The 23,681-nt window shown below is 43.2% G+C and overlaps 1 protein-coding gene across 5 annotated transcripts in view; it reads right to left on the reverse strand.

Annotated features, from left to right (window-relative positions):
- Positions 1-23,681, reverse strand: part of SEPTIN11 (septin 11) — a 92,963-nt gene that overhangs the window by 18,017 nt on the left and 51,265 nt on the right. For all 5 annotated transcript variants that reach the window (XM_007165577.2, XM_007165572.2, XM_007165576.2 and 2 more), the window contains exons 3-7: positions 19,269-19,464; positions 10,127-10,313; positions 6,761-6,922; positions 2,193-2,289; positions 841-1,009 (exon numbers count right to left, since the gene is read on the reverse strand). In XM_007165577.2, the coding sequence (XP_007165639.1) occupies positions 841-1,009; positions 2,193-2,289; positions 6,761-6,922; positions 10,127-10,313; positions 19,269-19,464 (811 nt within the window). The remainder of the gene's footprint in view (positions 1-840; positions 1,010-2,192; positions 2,290-6,760; positions 6,923-10,126; positions 10,314-19,268; positions 19,465-23,681) is intronic.

Genomic DNA, 23,681 nt, shown 5'->3' on the forward strand with positions numbered 1-23,681 from the left:
AGAGGCGGAAAACAGTCTTCTCCAAGGAACCGCGGCCCCCGATCAGCACAGGCGCCAAGCACAGACACACTTCACATCACCTCAACTCAGATCCCCGTGAAGAAACTGCATGGGTTCAGTATGCACAGAGCAATCCTCTCCTGTACCAGGTGGCGGCAAACCTTCCTCTGACCGTTCACCAAGCCTAGAGTGGCCCCGGCGACCCTTCCCCCCGACTGGGCTCTAATAGGGCCTGGCCTTTGCGGGGCCACTAATTCTACATTAACTGCGATATTCTCCCCTTCACGTTTTGCCTCTTCCTCTCCATCCATCAGCGGTGTGGGAAAATACACAGCAAATGTTCTGTAAGTTATTTCCTTTACTACTCATTCGTGTTGTTAGAATTGTACTGGTTCACTGGAACCTAGTAAGAGCACATCACAAAGTAGGAGACTTGGCAAGTGAAACCTATTTGGCAAAAACGAACGGGACAAACTGTAGTGAGCCTCCGCACCTTTGTAAATGCCTGGACCAGGTTCTGTGCCTCTGTGAGTGTAACAGTTAAGAACAGAGGTTCAAAACTCACACCTGTCACTTCCTACTTGGGCAGGCTGTTTACACTTGCAGTGCCTTCGTCTCCTCCTCTGTAAAATGAGGATGCAATAATGACAGCAGCTACGTCAGGTGCTCTAGATGATACAAATAAAGCGGTTACCGCAATGCCTGGCGACCCGCGCTATTCATCTGCCCCCGCCAGGTCCCTCCACCACCCACCTCTCGATCCCACAAGCATCTCCGGGATGCACCAGCACGCCGCTCACACCGCTGCCTGGGGGTCCTGACTGCCAGGTGCCCACATACCTGAAGGGCTTGCTGTCAGGGTCGGTGTCCTTGAAGCCCATCTCTTCGAGCTTACAGCGCCGATACAGCTCATAATGGCGGGTGTGAGTCTGCTCTCGCAAGTCTTCCATGTTCACACGGATCAGCATCTCCCGAAGCTTCACGAAATCACAGTGGTTTTCATTCTCAACTGCAGGAGACGGGGAAGACAGCAGGGAGGGCTCTCAGCGGCGGTGTCACTCAAACCTGAAGTGATCTTTCCAAGACGTGGTCACCGTTGGCCCTGAGGTCTCAAGGTCACCCGGAGATCCTTCACTGGATCCTCCTTACACCCCTACAAGGACAGGATTTCTGACAGCAGGGGCCATGATTGCTGATGATGAGGGCAGGGCACCGTGGGAGGAGCTCTGCCGATACTGTCTTGACTCTCGGTAGCAGGATTCCCAGAGGCAGAGCATGGCTTTGATGAGCAGACTGGCCTCCCAGACAGAGGCAGCAGAGTCTATATTCAGACCCCGTCACCTCTGGCTCCAAAGCCAGGCCGATTTCTACCCCTCCATGCTGTCGGGACCTGTACAAGGCAGTTTTTATGTATCATCTCCTTTAATTTTATCAACAACACTATGAAGCAAGTTTTTCTCTTGTAGAGAATTTGGGAAGATTGATAAAAACCATAATTTTCCTACGTATCTCAAAGGTACTGTGCTTTCTCACGTCTCACAGATTTATTGCCTTTACTCAGAACAAAGGAAACGGAGGACTGATATATCGTAAGCCAATGAAGGAACTTTCTGCAGCCACCCTACTTAATCCATAGCATTGGACATCCTCCTTCACGACACACAAGGGTTGGTAATAGAATCCGAGACCTTGCCCATCAAAGTGACAGGAAATGTCTTCAGGTTAGAGATTGTAGTCATGTCCCACAACAATTATAGGTTACTTGTTCTCAGATAGTTACTGAGAAGACAATTTCCAAAAAAAAAAAAAACAAGAAGACAATTTTTCCAGAGACAATGGAGAAACAAGTATCCTCTTGTTCGCAAGAAGCTTTTTGCAGCTTTCTTATTCTTTGCTGATGAAGAACTCATTTAAACTCCCAGGGAAGCTCTCTCTTCCAGCAGGAATTTATACGAAATTCCCCACACAACCCAGCATTCTTGGGGGGCTGCCTCATCGGCACTAGGGCTCTGCAGCCACTTCTCTCCATTGCTTCCCAGCCTCCCTGCTTCTTTCTGGCCTCCACGACTGCCAGGTGTAAAACCCTGCAGCCCCCTTCCACCTGCCCACGTCAAGGACCTGCCCAAACCCAGCGGGGACGGCCACCCTGGGGGTGACACGTGAGGAACCCCTTCCCCGCGATGTGCACGTACCCTGCACCACACCCCAGGGGTACTGCCTGGCCTTTGCCATCTTGTTGCCGATCTTCACCTCTTCGGTGCTGCCGACCACTGCGAAAGGGAGGTGGACCTGCCAGCAACACAAGGACAGAGAGAGGTTACCCTCCCCGTGCTGCAAAGACACGCTCTCCTCCGCTTCCACACGCCCTCCTCCCGCAGGCCTCTGCTCGGGGCAAGAGAAAAGGGCGAGGGAGGGCAGAAGAGCGAGGGGCTCAACAGTGCAGTGGGGTTGGGCTTCGTGTATGCGACCCCCTCTACAACCAGATACCAAGTATCTGCCATGAGCTGGACTCAGGGGGAAACTAGGAGTCTTTGCGATTATATGGTAAGCGTGGGATGTCCACTGCCTGAGAGTAGCCCCTGGTCTATGTGGTTACTGAGCACCTGAAATGAGGCTCATAAAATGAAGAAAATTTTAATTTTATTTACTTTTAATTCATTTACATTTAAAGGGAAGCAGTGTGAAATATTTTTCCATTAATTATCACTTTATTGTTTTGGTAGGACTGCATTTCACTTTGCTTCAAACTCAGATCTTCTTAAAAAAAAAAACACAAGAAGAACAAGTTTTGTTAATGTAAATGCAAACATGAAGGAAAATTATCTTTTTGGTACTTACTTCATATTGAAAAACTTTTAAATATGTTAGCAGTAAGTTAGGTATGCGTCCAAGTTGGGATGTATGTAATTATAAACTATACGTTGGGGGAATTCCCTGGCAGTCCAGTGGTTAGAACTCGACACTTTCACTGCCAGCAACTGGATTAAATCCCTGGTTAGGGAACTAAGATCCCACAAGTCACGTGGTGTGACAAAAAAGAATACACACACACACACACACACACAGAGGACTTCAAAGCCCTGCTATGGAAACATCTCACTAGTAATTTTTATATTGGTTACATGTTGAAATGATATTTTTGATATACTGGGTTAAATAAGTTCTTAAAATTAATTTTATGTTTCTTTTTACTTTTTAAAAATGTGGCTACTGGAAAATTTAAATTATTTGTGTGGCTCATACTATATTTCTACTGAACAGCATTGCTTTAGACAGTTGATCATTGCACAAAATTCAAATCAAATATACTTTAGCTCAAATTATTGGCTCAAGCCTTGCACCCCGACTTACCTTGAGCAGAGATACTATTCAAGACAACTGGCTGTGCCACGTTGGTTTATTTGGTAACTACGGCTACAATCCGGGGAGAAAACAGTAATTCTATCTTTCTCCTCTTAGCACGTAAGAATAACATCTGAAATGGCTGCTCTGAGAATTATTATTTAGGGCTCCCTGACCCAGTGCTCTTCCACTACAGACACACTGAGACAGACAAGAGTGTTTTAAAGCCAAATCCTCTCCCAGAGCTTGGCAAAATGCTCAGCCCAGGCCGCCCAACTGGTGTTTGGTCTGGTGCTCCAGATATTTATATTTTCTAGTTCAGCTCACACTCTGTAGGAAGGAAAGAAAGCACGTTCTCTTTGTCAGCATCTGGAACTGAAATGTGGTTCCCTGGGGCTGAGGGCTAACAGGACCCTTCCAGCCCACATTCTGATGCGACAACCTGAGTGACGAAAGCAACCGCCAATGAGATCTGCTTTCCACATATCCTATGGGATTTCATCACCAGGAACTGCCTGCAAGGAAGACCCTATAAGAAAATCCCTTGATAAAGAACAAAATGAATTTGGGAATATCAGTTCCGTGAATCTGATAAAGAGAGAAACAGAGCAAAGATTCCTGGGTATTTTCTTTCCAAGAAACTTAACACAAATTTAGTTTCATGGCCATGCAAAATTATTTAAAAGGACAGGAAGGGATATACAGAGAAAAATTGGATGGTATTCATTCATGTTACTTCCTGAATCCCACTGACCCCAAATTGCAGTCCTACAGCGGAATAAACACGTGCCGTCCCAGCCTGAGCTTTTAATGATGCTATAACCAAGTACGCTCCTCCGATTGGGCGGCCGTTAGGATAAAGGGCGAGAGGTCACCTGGAGCCGAGCCACCTGGGTTCAAGTCCTGCTCCACTACAGACAGCTATGCACTCTTAGGTGCTGGGCTGCCGTTTCCTCACGTGGTAGGTAGGAATAATACTAGCTCCTCCCATGGGACTGTTGTGAACATTAAATGTGGAGCCTGGAGCAGTGCCCGATGCAGAGTAATAAGTGCTCCATAAATGTCAAAATGTCAGGCGCTACTATTATCACCAAGTTCTCAGTACCCAGAACCAGAGAATTTTAGGGGTGGAGTCTGTGTAGGAATTCCCTCCATGGTATCTCTTCTGAGTGAGCTGAAACAGAATCTGTTGTCCACCAACTACTTGTGATGGAAGCACCAAGAGTTCACTGGGCCCAAAGCCCAAGAGTTAAACAAACGTGCACTTCACTGGGCCCGAAGCCCACACTGCTCTTTTGCCCTCTGGTTTTGGTTCTGCCTTTTGAGTAAGTCTATAGTCGCTCTCCCCTATGATTACCTTCCTTTCGCACGCCCTCATGGCCATTTCATAGGAAGAATCTGCTCTCCAGTTCCTTCCAAGGATTCCAGACCCTTTACTATCCTGGACACAGGAGCACGACAGCCAGAGGTGGTCACATGACTCAGCGTGACCAGACTAGGGCAGAGCGGAGCTGGTCTATCTCTGCATTAATGAGATCCCTAAGTTTTATTTATTTTATTTTTTTAATTCTTTTTTTTTTTTTAATTTATTTTTGGCTGCTTTGGGCCTTTGTTGCTGTGCACGGGCTTTCTACAGTTGCAGTGAGCACGGGCTACTTTTTGTTGCAGTGTGTGGGCTGCTCGTTGCAGTAGCTTCTCTTATTGCAGAGCATGGGCTCTAGGCGTGTGGGCTTCAGTAGTTGTGGCACACGGGCTCAGTAGTCACGGCACGCGGGCTCTAGAGCGCAGGCTCAGCAGTTGTGGTACAGCGGCCTAGTTGCTCCACGGCATGTGGGATCTTCCCGGACCAGGGCTCGAACCCGTGTCCCCTGCATTGGCAGGTGGATTCTCAACCACTGGGCTACCAGGGACGCCCCCTAAAATTTTAGATTCAGCGATTTCCCAGAGAAGGGGCAAGTTACATTCCCTTCCAAAGTCCTAGTCACGTTGGGAGTGACTTATGGGAAAAGTTCCCCTCTTAAATGATAACAGCCAAATCTAGAAAAGTCCATAGGCTGAATGGAAGAAGGAAGAAGCAGTTTTGTGGAATTAGTCTGGTCTCCTAATTACAATGGCAAACAGCAACGAGACTGGGGCCAGGTGGGCTGGGCCAAAATCCCAGGGCTGCTCTTAACCGGAAGGCTTTGACCAAGTCATTTAATTCTCTAGATAAGCTTCAGTATGACTTTCTTTATATAAAATGTCCAGAATAGGCAAACCTACAGAGAAAAGGAGGTAGATTAGTGGTTGCCAATGTCTGGGATGGTTAGAGGGCTGACATCTAAAAGGTATATGGTTTCTTTCTGGGGTGATGAAAATGTTCTAAAATTGATTGCGGCAATGGTTGCACAATTCTGTGAATACACTAAAAACCATTGAATTGTATACTTTAACTGGGTGCCGTACAGCATATCAATTATATCTCAATAAAGCTGTTAATTAAAAGAGCGCCTTTAGTGCCTTTAATAATGACTTGATTAGACACTTGTCATGATCAGATCTGAGGAAAGTAGAACATACCTCAACAGACCACAAATTAAAAAATCTAGACTGACTTCCACTGCCACCAGCACACTTCTGAATCAATTTTGAGCACGTATTCAGGGAAGGCCAAGCTATTTAACAGCTTCTAATTACATTCCATTGAAGCTAACCTGCAGTTTTAAGAATTCCAAAAACCCTCAGTGGGCATCAACTATGTGTGAAGAATGCTGCTTCTTCTACAGAAGTCGTGCATTCCCAACTGAAGAAAGATGGGTACAGTTACGTGACACAGAGGTGAGCCACGGCTATGAGACACATGGGAGCAGTGGGAAAGACTTGGGTATCGACTAGCAGGACGGAGTGTCATCAGGAGAGATTTTATCACAGGCACACTTAGATTGCTGAAGCTTTCATTTATCTCCTGACCATTCCTCTCTGTGATGTGGAAATTGTACCCTCCACTGCCAGTTTACCTCATGATTCAGGAAAGGGCGGGGAATGCAGAAAGGAGAAAAAGGCAGGAACCAATCACAGAAGCAAAAGAGAGGCAGGTGGACATATTTCTGCCGACACTGGCAGAAGCAAGCGGAGAGCTAGTTCCTCTAAGCAGCTTTGTGTGAAATGGTGCTGGGCTGGCATTCCCTTCCCACAAGATTTGCTGTGGAAATCATAACTGTTAGAGCAGGAAGGAGATTTGAGATCTTGTCTAACTCTCCCGTTTGACAGATGGACAAACTGAGGAGTAAGGTGATTAAGTGACTTGAAACAGTGGCAGAGCTGGACCCCACTGAGTACGTTAGATGCTAGTCCAATGTTCTAGCCACTGCACAATGCCGCTACTAAGAAAAGTTTTCAGGAAAATCAATGGTTGGTCCTTTCTTACTTGAGGACTTACACTCATCGTTGCATTAATTTCTGCCACCGTTTCTTCGTCTGTGGGGAACTGATATATCTGGACTCCATTGCTGACTAGTTCACTCATGATCTTACTCTTGAATTTGTGCAATTCGTTCTTGGCAATGGTGTCAGCTTTTGCAATTATTGGAATGATGTTCACCTATAAACCAAACACATCCATTTTTATACAACTCCAACGTAAGAAAAATAGACAAATGAATAAAATATAGAAAACAAAGAAGCAGAAATTGTAAAACTTCACTTAGAAATAGAGATGATATTAAAAATTGGACTTTTTACCTAGATGCAAAATTAAGAAGATATGGAATAATCTTTTAGTTCCATCTCTGAACATTTTTACTCGCTCCCATCTGGCACTGAAAGAAAGCATCCTCGTAATTTCCTCTTCTATGCCACCTCATTCTTCTTTACGGTGTAAAAGGAAGTGTTACTCTATGACAAAGAGCGGTAACAAAGAAGCCTATTCTTTGAGTAACCACTCCTTTTTGACTCCTCCCAGCTACTTTAGGAGTTTGATTTTTGCATGTTTCTAACAGTCTAATACCAAGATTTTCATTAGTTAGAACAGTGGAATATTCAGCTCTATGCAGGATAGCATCCTTTCTTTCTTCTGATGACTTGAGAACTGCTGGAAGCAGAGAACCTAAGTATTAACCAAAACAAAATTGATTTCACCTACTTTTAAATTTTTCAAAATCACACCAACTAATTCCCTTGAAAATCAGCTTCTATCACATTACTTCTTTGTGCCAGAATGAGACCTAGTGCCAAAGACAAGGCTCACTTTCAGAGCGTCAGATACAAAGACCAGGTGAGAACTCTGAAGTTTGACAACAATGGCAGAAAGCCCAGAATGAGGGCCAAGGACCCTCAAGCGCAAGCCCCAAAGCCCAAGGTGGGACACTCTGCTTACCCCAGCACTGTCCACAGGACACATTCTTTAAAATTGATTTTTTACAACTAACTTTCTTCCACTCCCTGATTGGTACAGAGGTTTCAACAAGTTGCTACTGACATCTGATACCGGGGACCATGCTCTTCACCCAGCTCAGGTGAAAAGGGAACAGGTTTGGTGAGAAAGCGGTCAGTCCCAGCCAGAGAAGAGGGAGTCTCTAGTGGGGGGCGGGGGGGGGGGGTTCTGGGTCACATTTGCATTCCTTTGCTTCTCCTTTTATCCCAAGAGCCAAATCAAAAATCCCTGATAAACCAGAGTGAGATGACCCGTTGATGGAAAAATCTGTTCTTCCCTATTCCTCAACCCAATCCTAACCTTATCGTGGATGGGCTTCCTGCAGCAAGTTGCCTCCGTGAGACAGACATCACTGAGGGTGGGAGGATGCCTGGATCAGGACGTGGGGAACAAACCCCTCCCTATGTTTTATATTGGCTAACTTCTGTGCACACTTAGTATTGGGTTAATATCAACATGGACAAAATGGCAGAGGTTCATATTTTCTTGGCCAATTTGATTAGAGTAGATAAAAGAACCAAGCAAATTTAGATTTAAAATCTCTTCTTCCTCAGTGGCAGGTGCTTGGAAATCTTGTCTGAAATTGTCATATGTTTGCCTTAACTCTTCACTTTACTTTGTATCAACAAACCTCTGACAATACCGTTTTCAGATACTCCCTAGCACTCCAGCTCTACAATAATAATAGTTCTTTGAAAGCAGTTTAACCAGCTTTGTAGTGATTGTTTTGTTTTGTTTTGATTAGCTGTTTGTTTTGCCTTATCTTCTTTCCCTTTTTAAATTGAAGCATAATCCTGTTGTTGGATATCACCCTGCCGTGGTCTACAAGCTCAGCCTCAGTGAGGAAGCCACCTCCCTCTGTCTGCTTCCCAGCCCTGCTCTCAAGGACCCGACAGCACAGGAAGCAGACCTCCCTGGCCCAGTGAGCCACCATCGATGGTCCACTGAAGCTGAATCAAATGAGATGAGGAAGGGTTTCCATTTATTCTCCCAAGAGTGCTCTAGCTGCAGGACTCCTTTCTGGCTGGTAGAATATGTTTCTGTAAAGCAGTGCGTCTTCGCAGGCTGGGGGCCCCGGGTGCCTGGGCCCGCAGGCCCTTGGTGGGCTGGTACAGGCAGAGGCCTTGGGGACAGGCTGATCTTCTCAGCATTCTCTCACTATTATGTCCCTCCGGAGCAAAAGCATCTTTTAAACAGTGTCGTTTGGACAGAAAATAACACCCAACAAAGCCCTCTAAAGGTAAGACTTTGTATTGAACTCAAAAGGAGGTTAGAATCTAAGAGGAAATACTATAGCTTAATTTTGTGGGTGTCCTTGTTGCCACTTGCTGCTTCTTTATTTCAGAATGTATTGTCTTCCATTTATTTCAAAATGGAAAATCAAATTAATCATAAAGTAGATCATCAAATGTTGTCAAACTCATCAGTCCCTTCCTCCAAATGTTGTGAAGGAGAAAGGTTATAAATGTGCAAAGATTAGGGGTCAGACTTGATCTGAGACTCTACTTCTTTTGAACACATGGTGCAGCTCAGTTTTAAAATCTAAGAAGTTGGACCATCCTTATCACATAGATTAAAAAAAAAAACAACTTTTTTTTTGGCATGTTAAACTTCAAATTAAAGCCAAGCCTGTAAAAACCTTTCAAAGAGAGATTTAAAGAAAGTTTTTAAGAAAATAAACAAAGCATGATATTATAGTTCAATCTCCCTAAATTTAACCCTTCCTACGACCCTTCAGGTGTTTCCACTGTATAATTCCCCAACCCTCAACAGAGCATACACTAGTGCTAATTTAAGAACTAAAAATACTTTGTAATAAGCTACATGGTTTTGTTTGTTTTGTTTTGTCCTAATATCCAGAGAGGTTTTGAACCATTTTTTTCAAAACCTTATGGTTCCGTCAACCAGAAAAAACAAATACAGGGTTAGGAAGTAGGGAGGGATAAACAGGTGGAGCACAGAAGCCTTTTAGGGCAGTGAAATTACTCTGTATGATACTCCAGTGATGAATACATGTCATTATAAATGTGTCTAAGCCCACAGAATGTACAACACCAAGAGTGCACCCTCATGTAAACTATGGACTTGGGGTGACAGTGATGTGTCACTGTAGGTTCTCCAGTTGTAACAAATGCACCATCTGATGGGAATGTTGGCAATGGGGTGGGAGTGGGGCTATGCATGTCATGGGGCAGCGAGTATGTGGAAAATCTCTGCACCTTCCTTCTAATTTTGCTGTGAACCTAAAACTGCTCTAAAACATAGTCTTGAAAACAAAACACCAAATTACACTGAAAGCAGAGGTAAATTGGGGCCCCCGGATAATGGAGACCTTACAGGAGAGTGGACAGTACCCAGGGCAGCAGTGAGTACCTTACTGTCCAGCTTCTTCATGGTGACCAGGTCCAGGGACTTCAGCGAATGTCCAGTGGGGGCAATGAAGTAGAGGCATGCGTGGATCCTGGTGTCGTGGTAGTTGAAGAGAGAACGTTTGATCTTCAATTCCTCTTGCAAGTAGGCCTCAAACTGGGCATCGATATACTCCACGATCGGCTTATAGCTAGGATGCAGAAGAAGGTTTTTTATTTTTTATTTTTATTTTTATTTTTTTTTATTTTTTATTTTTTATTTTTTTTAGAAGAAGGTTTTTTAAAACACATTTTCAAATCAGCATGTTGCCAGTCTCAAACCTCTTTGTACAATCCTCCAGGAAAGTCTTCAGTGGTTCCTTCTTCCCTAAGAGCTAAGGCCCACGTTCCTTACCTTGGCAGCCCAGGCCTTTAGCCATCTGGCCCCTGAACATCACCCCAGGCCCTCTCTCCAACACCCCCTCCCGGGCTCACCCTTTCTGTCCCACGTGTCAAGCTCTCGCCTGCCTCTGTGCCTTTGCTCATGCTAGCCGTCCCATCCCCCCACACCTCAACCTGGAATGGTCTTCTTCCTATTACTCCCCTGGCTAACATTCAGCCTTTAAAACGGCAACTGGAAATATGTGAGACACGCTGTCACCTCCCCCATGGCACCCATGAAGGTATTGCTAAGAGACTGTGGCATTCTTTCCTGCTGGGCCAAAACTGAGCCTCAAAATCTGTCCCAATAAAGTGATTCTGACAGTCTCTCCCAGCTGATAGGCATCGGTGCACAAGATGAAACTGCTCTGCAGTTTCAGGATGCTGGCGGCCCCTCCCTGCTCCTGTGCCCCCAGCCCCCGGGGACGAGGGCTTCTCCGTACTCTCATAAAGCCCTGCGCATGCCATAACCTCACCTATAAACTGAACTGCCTGGCCTGTTATGATCAAGATTCTTCCCAACTCTCAAATTTTATGATTTGAAGGTAAACTTTGTAACCCTCTCTTCTCACCAAACCATAATTCAAATCTAGTTTGAATAATTACACATGACTCTATTAACTGACCAAAAACACAATCACTAATAGCATATTGGGGAGACATATTCAATAAACCATATGTTCTCCAGAGATTCAACAGTACATTAGGTCACTGTGGAAACGCCATGAACTCTTCCAGGTCTCCGAGGGGACTGCTCAGAAGTAAGGGTCAGCAGCAATGACATGGGCTGATTAGGAATAAAATGGGTTAATTCTTCCCCAAACTCACTACCTTGCTGAGGAATGGTTTAGGCATTAAGAAAAATAAAAACCTGTCAACAGTCAACTCTCGGATCCATAAATTAAACTGAAATCCCTGAAAGGGAACTATAAATCTTTTATAATGAAGATGACAGCAGATGCCCTAAAAGAAAAAACAAACAAAACAAAATAAAACAAACAAACAAAAATGTATGACCAACACTGAAAACAGAAAAACGTTTTCTTATATTTTCCCTTGGTGATTTATCATAATCCATTGCTTCAATCTGAGCAGACAAAATCTCTAGAGGTTTAAAGAAAAAGTAGAATGTGCCTAAATAAAATTCTAAACATGATAGTAGAAATCCCAATGAATTCCAATAGAAAGGATGAGCAAGTAATAAGATTCTCCTCCATTTTCCAATTTTAAAATATAGGCAGGAATTATATAACAATAGCAATAGCCATTATTATGATAGGATAGTTACATAAAATGGGGGTTAAAAGCATGGACTCAAGCCAGACCACCTACGACCAAACTCCAAATCCATAATTTACTAGCTGTGTGGCTTTGGGCAAGTTACTAAACCTCTCTGTGTTTCAATTTCCTCACAGGTAATATCAAGGACAAAGATATTACCTATATCAGACAGCTAATGTGACAAATTAAGTGAGCTAATATATGTAAAGAATTAGCCCATATACTGAGCCTGCGCGTCTGGAGCCTGTGCTCCGCAACAAGAGAGGCCACGATAGTGAGAGGCCCGCGCACCGCAGTGAGGAGTGGCCCCCGCTTGCCGCAACTGGAGAAAGCCCTCAAACAGAAACGAAGACCCAGCACAGCCAAAAATAAATAAATAAATAATTAATTAAAAAAAAAAAGAATTAGCCCATAAAACTGTGAGATATAACTATTTCATAGTAATATAATAAACAACAAATAAGAGAAAAGCAAGCCTGACTTCTCAAAAAGACAGGGAAAAAAAAAAAAAGGAACTTTACACTGACCCGCTTTCCATGGTAACTGTTCTGCTACTGACTCATGCCCTGCAGGGCAGTGGACCAGGCCATTCCAGTGAGGCCCACCCATGCCCTGTCAGTCCAGGGCCTGATCTTTCGGTCTCCTGACACCGAGGCATGTGACTGGGGGAATCAAGGTCCCCCTACACCCTCTTAGCCCCAAGGAGAGGAAAGCAGCTCACAGCAGGTGCTCCTTCCTGCCTCCCCAGTTCCTGATTTGCAGCTTCTTAGCACCTCCCCACAAGAGTGGCCCCAGTATGCTGCTTCTTTCTATTCATTTCCTTTCTGCATTTGTTTTTTTTTTTAACATCTTTATTGGAGTATAATTGCTTTACAATGGTGTGTTAGTTTCTGCTTTATAACAAAGTGAATCAGCTATATGTATACATATATCCCCATATCTCCTCCCTTTTGCGTCTCCCTCCCACCCTCCCTATCCCACCCCTCTAGGTGGTCGCAAAGCACTGAGCTGATCTCCCTGTGCTATGCGGCTGCTTCCCACTAGCTATCTATTTTACGTTTGGTAGTGTATATATGTCCATGCCACTCTCTCACTTCATCCCAGCTTACCCTTCCCCCTCCCTGTGTCCTCAAGTCCATTCTCTATGTCTGAGTCATTATTCCTGTCCTGCCCCTAGGTTCTTCAGAACGTTTTTTTTTTAGATTCCATATATATGTGCTAGCATATGGTATTTGTTTTTCTCTTTCTGACGTACTTCCCTCTGTATGACAGACTCTAGGTCCATCCACCTCACTACAAACAACTCAATTTTGTTTCTTTTTATGGCTGAGTAATATTTCATTGTATATATGTGCCACATCTTCTTTATGCATTCATCTGTCAATGGACACTTAGGTTGCTTCCATGTCCTGGCTATTGTAAATAGTGCTGCAATGAACATTGTGGTATGTGACTTTCTGACTTATGGTTTTCTCAGGGTATATGCCCACTAGTCGGATTGTTGGGTCATATGGTAGTTCTATTTTTAGTTTTTTAAGGAACCTCCATACTGTTCTCCATAGTGGCTGTATCAATTTACATTCCCACCAACAGTTTGCGTTTGGTTTTGATTCTGATCCTCCAAGATTATGGGAGGCATAGAACCTCTCCTTTTCCAGTGAGGCATGCTTTCTGCCCTGGATTTGGTATATCCAAGGACATCTTTTGTTCTCCTCTATACCTCGGGCTTCCTTCTGCCGTCCCCTGTTAAGGAGTTTGGGCCAATCTTTTCAATCTCCCTCTTCTCCCTGTATGTGGTTTCCTTGGAAAATCACATTTACTCTTGTGTTTCACTTAACCAGATCTTTCACCCAAGTTTGAGACCAATCCATCCAACTGCTTACCAGATATTTCCACTTGCTCTTCAAAATATGTCCAAAATCAAACTCTTCATCTTGTCCCCAAACCCACACTCCCCCGTATTCCTCAGGTCAGCAAATTGCGCCCACATCCAGACCACTGGCCGTGTCAGAACCCCGGGGTTCAACCCAGAGACCTCCTCTCCTACCTCCTACACACAACCAAGCACAAAATCCCATCCATTTTACCCTCTATATCATTATAAACAAATAAATGTATTTCAGGAGAACAATTTACCATATCACTATGCCTTGTGTTCGAGATTTAATTATGTTGATGAAACAGTTTCTTCCTGATGCATAATGAGTCAGCCTAGTGGCTTTGTACTCCCCTTCACATCCTTTGGACAAACTCTCTGCCCTCTCTCCTACTCCTGTCCATATGTTATCTACACTCAAAGTCATAAAGATAAGGAAACTTCATCCCTATTTTGCCTTTTGCTAGTTTCCATTCTTATAGCAAGGATACCTATTTATATTCTGTTCTGCCAATTCAAACTTCTGTGGATTGTAGCCATATCAAGCAGAGGAAAGGGCAGGGTGGGGGAAGGAGGGGGGATAGGGCAGATCAAATCAAGTCTTTACATTTTCACATAATTTCTTTTTAAGGCATGGGATATTCCTTTTTATCTACCACTTTTTTTTCCCCCCCATAAATCTCCAGCCATTAAAAAACACAAAAAATTGACAGAGGTTGACCCTAAAACTGATGGGGAAAAAATATTTTATGCAGTGTTTTCTATCCACCCAAGCTACCCACCTGCAAAACAGCCAATGCCATTGTTCGGGGACTGACTCTCCATTTCATATGTGACCAGATACCTACCATCTTGCTATCTATTAGCCAAAGTTAATTTTCCTTATCCTTCAACTACATCTACCAGAAAGTGTAATTAAGGCAGAATTTGAAGACCGAACAGTCCATTCCATTACCATTTTATAACTCTGATAAAGATTTGGTGAGTTTGAGGATTCTCTCAGTGGATTTCAATTATCTATGCTTTTTTAGGACTGATTATCATTATAGTTTGTAATATGCCATTGACATTCTATCTCCCACCTCCCAAATGTGAGGCCAACAAATTCTTTTATTTCCAGCACTACAGCAAAATTTGGTTTCCCTTCTTCTCCAGGCCTTTTTCCTTCTTTACTGAAGAGTACAGACAGCAAAACAAGGAGGCCCTTAGACCACGAAGAGTTAACCGTGCTATTAAACAAAACAGGAAATCTTACCAGATCTCTCTTCCTGCCTCCTTCTAGCTAGCCTGGTCCCAGGCAGATAATGATGCAGGAATGCTGACATGTCCGAAGCCTACATAAACAAACTGGGACATTCTTGAAGTCTTGCATGGATGGCAGAAAAGCTTGCCTAATCCTCAAAGTAGTAAAAATAATCATGGGTTTAGAGAAACAGCACGTCCCCTTCCATATGTTTACATATCGATACAAAAATGCATATCCCACTTCCAATTTTTTGATGGAAGCAGACCCTATCCAAATGACTATTTTTTTTTTAACGACAGACATTTGGGTTTATAGTCAACAGTGTCAACAATCATTCTGGGGCACAGAGTTCTAAATGCCACTTAAAAGAGGTTATGCAACAGCTGTCAAGAAATTTCAGAAGAAAAACAAATACTTGGTATGTAGGTTAGGTTAATATCACACTTCCTCTCTTCTAAGTCTCCTTGGAAACTATTATTTGACCCAAATGAGTCAGATAATTTCTTAAAGAGGCCTCCAGCTGCAAATGTGTGCCTCAGCGTTGCACTGGCCACCTGCTGTTCAGGGCCGGCGAGTGAGAACCCACCCGACTGAGGGAAAGTCCCCATTCAGGGGCGAAGTAAAAATGCAGCGGCAGTGCTGAGGCGAGATGACTCTGAGCTGGAGCAGCTCATGGAAACTTAGCGGCAAAATGCAGGAAGACGGTCCTCATTCCCGCAGGAATACATCCTGAAAAGGCACAGCTGACGTCTTCCCATCAGGGAGCGCACAAGCATGGCAGTCCCCAACCCCAGGGAGAGACCTGCGCAGGTCAGAGATGGAGACCCGCCTTGCTCGGACGGGGGCTCCGTGACCACACGAGGACCAGCGTGCACTTCTGCCTGTCGTCAGGGTTTTCTCTTCATCTGTTTCAGCGGGCATTACAGACGGCCTTCAGGCAAGAACCTCTCCATCATTCCCTGGCATTGAGGTCATAAATCAAGAGCAACTGCTCAGCTGTGCTTAGCTTTCCCCCACTCCAACACAATGTACAGATAGTCCATTTTGACAGATGCAAAATGAAATCTTTCTTACTCTGTCTAACAACTGCTCCTGTATTACAGGCCAATGCTTACTGAAGAGCATTTAAATTGCCCTATACATAAAATAGAGCTCCGTGCTCAGCTAGAGCACGAGTTAAATATTTCTCTGCTGTTACTATGTGCTCATATTTCTATCACAGATAGTTAAATATATCTAGACAATACATAGCCCTAGATAAAATGGTTCAAATTCCTCTTTACAAAACACACACACATAACATACACAGTTTTGAGGAAAATGAAGCAAACAAACAAACAAAAAAACCTGGTACTAATGAAGTTTCTGAGCCCTAAGCAAACATAATGTAACTTAATGATTTGGTGTCTTATTCCCATTAAGCTGTCACTGCACAAAAATGTCTCTGGAAGCCTCCTTCTGGAATTATCTTTGGGCCTGGGACAGTTTAATTTTAACTTTCTCAAACGTTTTTTGAGAATGAACTTAAGTATTTAAAACAATCATAATGGACTTCCCTGGTGGCACAGTGGTTAAGAATCTGCTGGCCACAGATATACAACAGAATATTACTCAGCCATAAAAACAAACGAAACTGAGTTATTTGTAGTGAGGTGGATGGACTAGAGTCTGTCATACAGAGTGAAGTACGTCAGAAAGAGAAAAACAAATACAGTATGCTAACACATATATATGGAATCTAAAAAAAAATGGTTCTGAAGAACCTAGGGGCAGGACAGGAATAAAGAGGCAGATGTAGAGAATGGACTTGAGGACATGGGGAGGGGGAAGGGTAAGCTGGGATGAGGTGAGAGAGTGGCATGGATATATATACACTACCAAATGTAAGATAGATAGCTAGTGGGAAGCAGCCACATAGCACAGGGAGATCAGCTCAGTGCTCTGTGACCACCTAGAGGGGTGGGATAGGGAGGGTGGGAGGGAGATACAAGAGGGAGGAGATATGGGGATATATGTATATGTATAGCTGATTCACTTTGTTATACAGCAGAAACTAACACACCACTGTAAAGCAATTATACTCCAATAAAGATGTTAAAGAAAAAAAAAGAATCCGCCTGCCAATACAGGGGACATGAGTTCGAGCCCTGGTCCGGGAAGATCCCATATGCCGTGGAGCAACTAAGCCCGTGCACCACAACTACTGAGCGTGCGCTCTAGAGCTCATGAGCCACAACTACTGAGCCCATATGCCACAACTACTGAAGCCTGCGCACCTAGAGCCCATGCTCCGCAACAAGAGAAGCCAGCGCGATGAGAAGCCCACACACCGCAACGAAGAGTAGCCCCCGCTCGCCGCAACTAGAGAAAAGCCCACGTGCAGCAACAAAGACCCAACGCAGCCAAAAATAAATTTAAAAATACAAAATAAAAATTTAAAAAAAATAAATAAAAGTTAAAAAAAAGTAAAATAAAACAATCATAAGGCATTTAAAGTCAAGATTAGTAGATAGGATGGGTGATCTTGAGATTAACACCAAGAAGGTTTAAGGCTTAACAGCTTCCCTCAAATAAGGGCACACAGCAACTCAGAGAAAAGAGCAAACTTGCTTGGCTTTATAAAATGACTATGTGTGTTTTATAAAAGTAAAACCTCTGGATGCGGACAGCCTTCTCTACTAACTGATGGGTGCTAAACTTCTAAAGCAAATAGCCTGAGATAAGATGTAAATGAAAGAACTTGAGTCAATAAAATGACTGTTTGCTTCACCTCAAAGAAAAAAAAAAAAGTAAAACCTCACTATATTATTTTATAACTAGATCATCAAGTTTATGTAAACCAGTTTTAGTGAATGAATACAGGAGACCGACATAGCTAACAGCTTCTGTCTACATACAAACTACAGGACCAAAATTCTGAAAAGACATTTTATTTCTTACGCAGCTTAAACATGTCCTTCTTCTACACTGACAAAGAAGTTTGTTATATATATTATCAAATTAGCTTAACAAACCCTTGCTGGATAGAGAGCGATCTGATTTCCTCACTAGGCTCCACTGAAGCCACACTCAATATTCAGACTCAATGTGGCCATTCTGCACCCAGCGGGCCACCCAACTGTGAGCAGCCTACAGGAAGACCCAGACACAATGCACAAAGGACACACAGTGCTCATGCCACAGCTCTAGCATCAACATTAAGATCCTGCGCTGGCTGGAAATCAACGACGATTCTTCCAACTGATCTTTCACAAACATGCTTTCTTCACTTTGGGGTTTTAGGAGCTGATACCACTGTTGCCAAAGCCATCAAAATACAGGATACCCCCTATTATTACCACACCCCTCCTCCAGGCTTAGCCTTTCCCAGTGCCCTTCTTTAGACCCCACCTAAGAAGAGACTATATGCAGATCCCACTGGAAGAGACCTGAGAGTACCCAGCGTCATTCCCTTAGAGTGAGATAAATTGCCAAGGTCCCATAGCTGCTCAGCGGCAGAATCCAGATCACAACCCGGGTCTACTAAATCCTGGGCTCCAGCTTCTTGGGAAAATCACGTTGACTCCAAGTTTTCATTCAGATCTGTAGGAATTTGGGGATTCAGTCAAATATCCCAATCTGCCTCAGAGACTAGGAGAGCGTGGCAGATGCTCATTCCAAACTCCTTGTACTTTTTAATGCCCCTCCCCCCTGCCTTTTTTTTTGTGCAGAGTTAAAACTGCAACAACAACAAAAACCAGAAACCGCACTTCCCAGACTCTTGCGGCTAGTGTTCTGGATCTGGTCTACTTTCTTCCAAGTGGATGCAGCCATACAAGACCTGGAAGCAGGAAGAGAGCCACACGAGGCAGAAGCCCACACAGGGAAAGGGGTTCTTCTTGCAAGCGATGGTGAAGGCATTTGGCTCTCTGAGACAGACTGGGTGGAGGTTCTAGAGACCTCTCCCCAGTGTCACAGGTACCAAACTATATAAGGTAGTTTGTGGCAGGGGTTCCACTCACTGTACGTGTTTCTCTAGACTGCTTTTCCAGGTGGGAAAGCACCCAAGACTGGTTCCATGACTCTCCTGGAAAAATGCCGTAAGGTAGCTTATGCCTTCTAACAGATCCCTTTTCTCCTTACCCTAGCTGGAATCAATTACACTAGCTGATTCTGACCTCAAGAACATTCTAAGAAAATTTCTCAGAGGACAAGAATGTCTTATCTTTTAGGTGATAGGAGACCAAGCCCCATAACTAGCGAACATTTAGTCTTTGCATTTACCCGGGATGGATCCTGTTACCTTCTCACTCATTTACATCCCCACAAAATCCCAAGATGTACCTGTCATCCTTATTTATCTGGTCTCCAAATCCCACAGTGTCAACGATGGTTAACTTCAGCCGTACATTGCTTTCCTGAAGCTCATAACTTCTGGCTTTTAACCGGACACCTGGTTCATTGTGAGTAGCTGGGTCACTTTCAAATTTGGTGTTGAATAAAGTGTCCATTAACGTGGATTTGCCAATGCCCGTCTCGCCTGCATGACCACAAGGGAGAAATCAAAGAACGTGTCAATGCCTCTGAGGCACCAGTTCACATCATCAGGAGTTTTTCATCATCATGATAGTAAAATTTTTTGAAAAGTCAGTATCACCAAAAATCCCACCACAAAAAGATAGTTCTTTCCATGTGTGATCTATGGGAATACTTCCCGAGAAACGCCTTAATGAATTTCCAAAACCGTTCAATAGAAAAGATCTTGAACTTACAGATCAAGATGCTTTTCTTTACCTCTGCATAGAGGATCAGAACCTACAAGCTTGCCTGTGGTCAGTTTGTGGTCATTTCAAAGACATAAACCGTAGCTCCTCCTTCCCTAAATGTTGGCATGTAACACTATATTGCTTTAAAAAAAATTCTATATTGCTGAGTTTCTGTTACGAAGAAAATTCAAAAGACTGATTCATTTGTATTGAGTTACTTGATACCATACCATCTACTGTTGTGGAAAAGAATTACTTTTTTCAAAATAACACTCTTGACAAATAACAGCAATCATAACAAACCCAGCTACAGTTGCTGAGTGTTTACCTTGTACCAGGCCCTGTGGTAAGGGCTTCCAATGCACTATCTCATTTAAACCCTAGTACTAACCCCCATGGAATAAGTACTGCTCTTTCCTCCCTTGTACAGATGGGGCATGAAGGCTTAGATAGGGTCTAAGTAACTTGTCTAAAGTCACACTGTTAAGTGGCAGAGCCAGGCTTCTAACCCAAGTTTGTGTGGTTCTAACACCTACACTCAACCAACACAGCACCCTGACTTCACTGTTACAGAGAAAACTGACTGCCTAATTTTTTTTAGGTATGGTTATGAATCTGTGAGAATCCTCCATTATCTCCATTTTTATTTCCCTATTCAGCAGATGGCAAGCATTTGTTAGATTTCCCAGTTTCAAGCGGATGTTTGTGACAATGAAACTGAATGATGTTAAATAACCTGCAACAATGGCCTTATTAATTCACATTGATAATTCAAGTCAGTAAGTCTTACTGAGCCCCTAACATATGCAAAGGAGAGTGGCAGGTACCTAGCACCACTACACCAATCAAATGGTAAGACCCAAATGTGGAGCCATGGAGAACTTTAGCTTGATCTTCAAAATAAGACCAAGAAAGATTTTCTCTCTCTATACTAATTCTTGAGTCAAAAATAGTTGGCAATGAGAAAGAACCCACCCTTGTCAGGGGTGGTGGTTGAGTGTGTGATGGTAGAAATCGAGAAACATTATCCATAGGAATGCCTTTAAAAAAAAAGAATCTGGAAAATTTCCCAATTAGATTTTCAGCTCAATTTAAACATACCAATATACTGCAGCCCTTTCAACAAATCCCAATCCCATGATGGTCCTAGGAACAGTACCTCTCTTCTGAAAAATTGCCATAATGACTTTTAGGATGGTGACAATTCCATGGGGGAGAAAAGAGCTCTGAGATTTATAGCCTTAGGGCAACTTTCCCACTGTAATGACAAAATACCTTTACTAATTAGAAGTTCTGTATTACTCATTGCTTTCCAACACAGTACAAACATGAAGTAGAATGGAATCTTTCTGTAATTGAGCTTTCTCTAATTAGAAGCCCTATGTGGTTTGCCACTGACTACCATGATTCACTTGTAGGATAAAAGTTGTTCAAGTAGGGGCTTCCCTGGTGGCGCAGTGGTTGAGAATCTGCCTGCCAATGCAGGGGATACGGGTTCGACCCCTGGTCTGGGAAGATCCCACATGCCACGGAGCAACTAGGCCCGTGAGCCACAGTTACTGAGCCTGCGCGTCTGGAGCCTGTGCTCCGCAACAAAGAGAGGCCACGATAGTGAGAGGCCCGCGCACCGCGATGAAGAGTGGCCCCCACTCGCCGTAACTAGAGAAAGCCCTCGCACAGAAACGAACACCCAACACAGCCATAAATAAATAAATAAAATAAATTTTAAAAAAAAAAAGGTTGTTCAAGTACATTTGCCTAACTCTTTAGCTTTACCCATTGGACCCGATACATCTAAGATCAAAGAATTTCCTCCTTCATCAGTCTTCTTTCAGCCAGTATCTTTTCCAGTTTAGTACCAAGTTCTGGGAATACAGCAACGAACTGGCCTGATTTCTCCCACAGCTTAGAATCTGACCTGGAACATGACTGAATACCAGCCAGACTCTGATTTACTATTATGGGAATGATATTTTAAATGTCTGCCATAACCACATTCCTCTCACAAGCAAGAGCATAGTTTATAACATGGACCTTGCTAATGACCACAGATAACTGGCCCAGGGCTAGCCCCCTGTCCCAAGGCACCCATGGGCGCCAGTGCTGTGAGAATGCTCCATGCTAGACAGTGATCTATCCAATCAAACTTCTCTCTTTGGGAGTTTGAACCTGCACACAGCACGATGGCATGAAAAAGAAAAGATATGCTGAGAGAAGCGAAAACTCAGATGCCATGAGGCAGCAAAGGCTGTCAATAAATAGAAGACATGTTGCTGACAGACCGTTAGCTGGGCATATAGGAGAAAGAGAGCAGATAGATACGGTAGACACTAGTACCTGAAATCTATTCATTAATAATACTTGAGTATTTACTATGTGACAAGCATAGGTGCTGGGGATAAAATGGTGAAGAAAAACAGCAACTGACACTTCTTGAACTTCTGTAATATCCTGAATGTCATTCCAGATCTCCATGAAGTCTAGCTGTGTAGCACTTGAGACTGTCTCCAGTCTTCCTTACTTTCCTTCATACTCTTACAAAAAAAAGACCCATCAATAAAAGTAATCTAAAGTAGTCTCTGTTTCCTAATGCTCAACAAGCTCATATCCACGATCAGTGACTTAACAAAATACCTTTGAGCAAAACAAAGTTACTAAGTAATGGATACAGAAACAAAACGGGGTTCTCACTTGTAAGGCACATAGAATCTGGAAGGCAATCCTACACTGAATGTACTTCGGTCATTTTAAGTACCTACTTGAGTATCTTTCTCAATAGAGCAAATTTCTTTTCAGAATTTACCTATTTTCAGAACAGGGACAAAGGCACAACAGCAGAACTATCTTATAAAATTTCCCCTATAAGGTAAAGGTTCTATCAGTGGAAAGTGACCCACTTAACTTTCATCTCTCTCCCTAAAAACAGCAATAAAGACTTCAATTTACATGGCAAGGATTCTAGGTTACCTGGACAGGACTGAAATTACCATCACATTTTACTAAGTTGAGAATTAGTTAAGCATATGTGAATCAAGAACACCATGTTTTGTTTTGTTTTTAAAGGCAAGGTAATTTTAATTATTATTTGCACTGAGGTGGAAATTACGAACAATTAGCATTCCCGGGCCTACTTACAGCACAGGGTTAATCAAGGGCTTGGAACAACCACTGTTCCTCTAAATTTCAGAGTGCTTTGCTTTCCATTCCTATGCTCTGTGCTTTTAAGAGCCCTAATTAGACACAGCTACTCTAGCAGCAGCGCAATTCACCACAAGCAGTTCACTAAGAAATGACAGCTTTTGGAATAAAAGGAATTCTAGAACTAGGAGAGCTTTTCAATGCGTTTGTTGTTGAGGTCAATCTCTAGCCTCAGAAAAGAGGGCATTTTCTATATTTTTGAGGACACACAACAGCACAAAGGCTTCCTTTGAATTGAGTAACCAAAAGCCTACCTGGCATAGGTTCCAATTTAAACCCAACAACTACAATATTTTGAGACAATTAATGACTGGCAGCAAGTCTGAAACATTTCAGAATCCCTGGCACAGAGCAGGCATTCAGTTTCAGGCATTTCTTTTCAGTTAACTGAAAAGAAAAATGATCATGGTGATCATTTATATTGAGATTTGCCACTTTGGTAGATTTTGTCAGAGTTTGTTGCTTATTCTGTTATAAATTCATCTGCCTGAACAGTCGTTAGAATAATTAGAGATTTACTCTTGAAGCGCTATCTGGGGCTTCTGTTTCTCCAGCTCCTGCCAGCGCTGGTGAGCGTTACACCCATCGCACAGTGGAAAGCAGGCTTGCCCCTTCCATTCTGTTCTCAGGCTTACTGAAACCGCAAGCTCTAAGCTGGACGTTATTAAAAAAGAAAAAAAAACAAAACAAAAACAAAAAAAACACACAGAGGAATGTATTATGAATTAGAAGGTAATTAATTGTAAACTGAGCAAATAGTTGATCTATGATTCAGCATTTTTACTCTGACTGC

The sequence above is a fragment of the Balaenoptera acutorostrata genome, chromosome 5 (assembly GCF_949987535.1).
Source record: "Balaenoptera acutorostrata chromosome 5, mBalAcu1.1, whole genome shotgun sequence".
Taxonomy (NCBI): Eukaryota; Metazoa; Chordata; class Mammalia; order Artiodactyla; family Balaenopteridae; genus Balaenoptera; species Balaenoptera acutorostrata.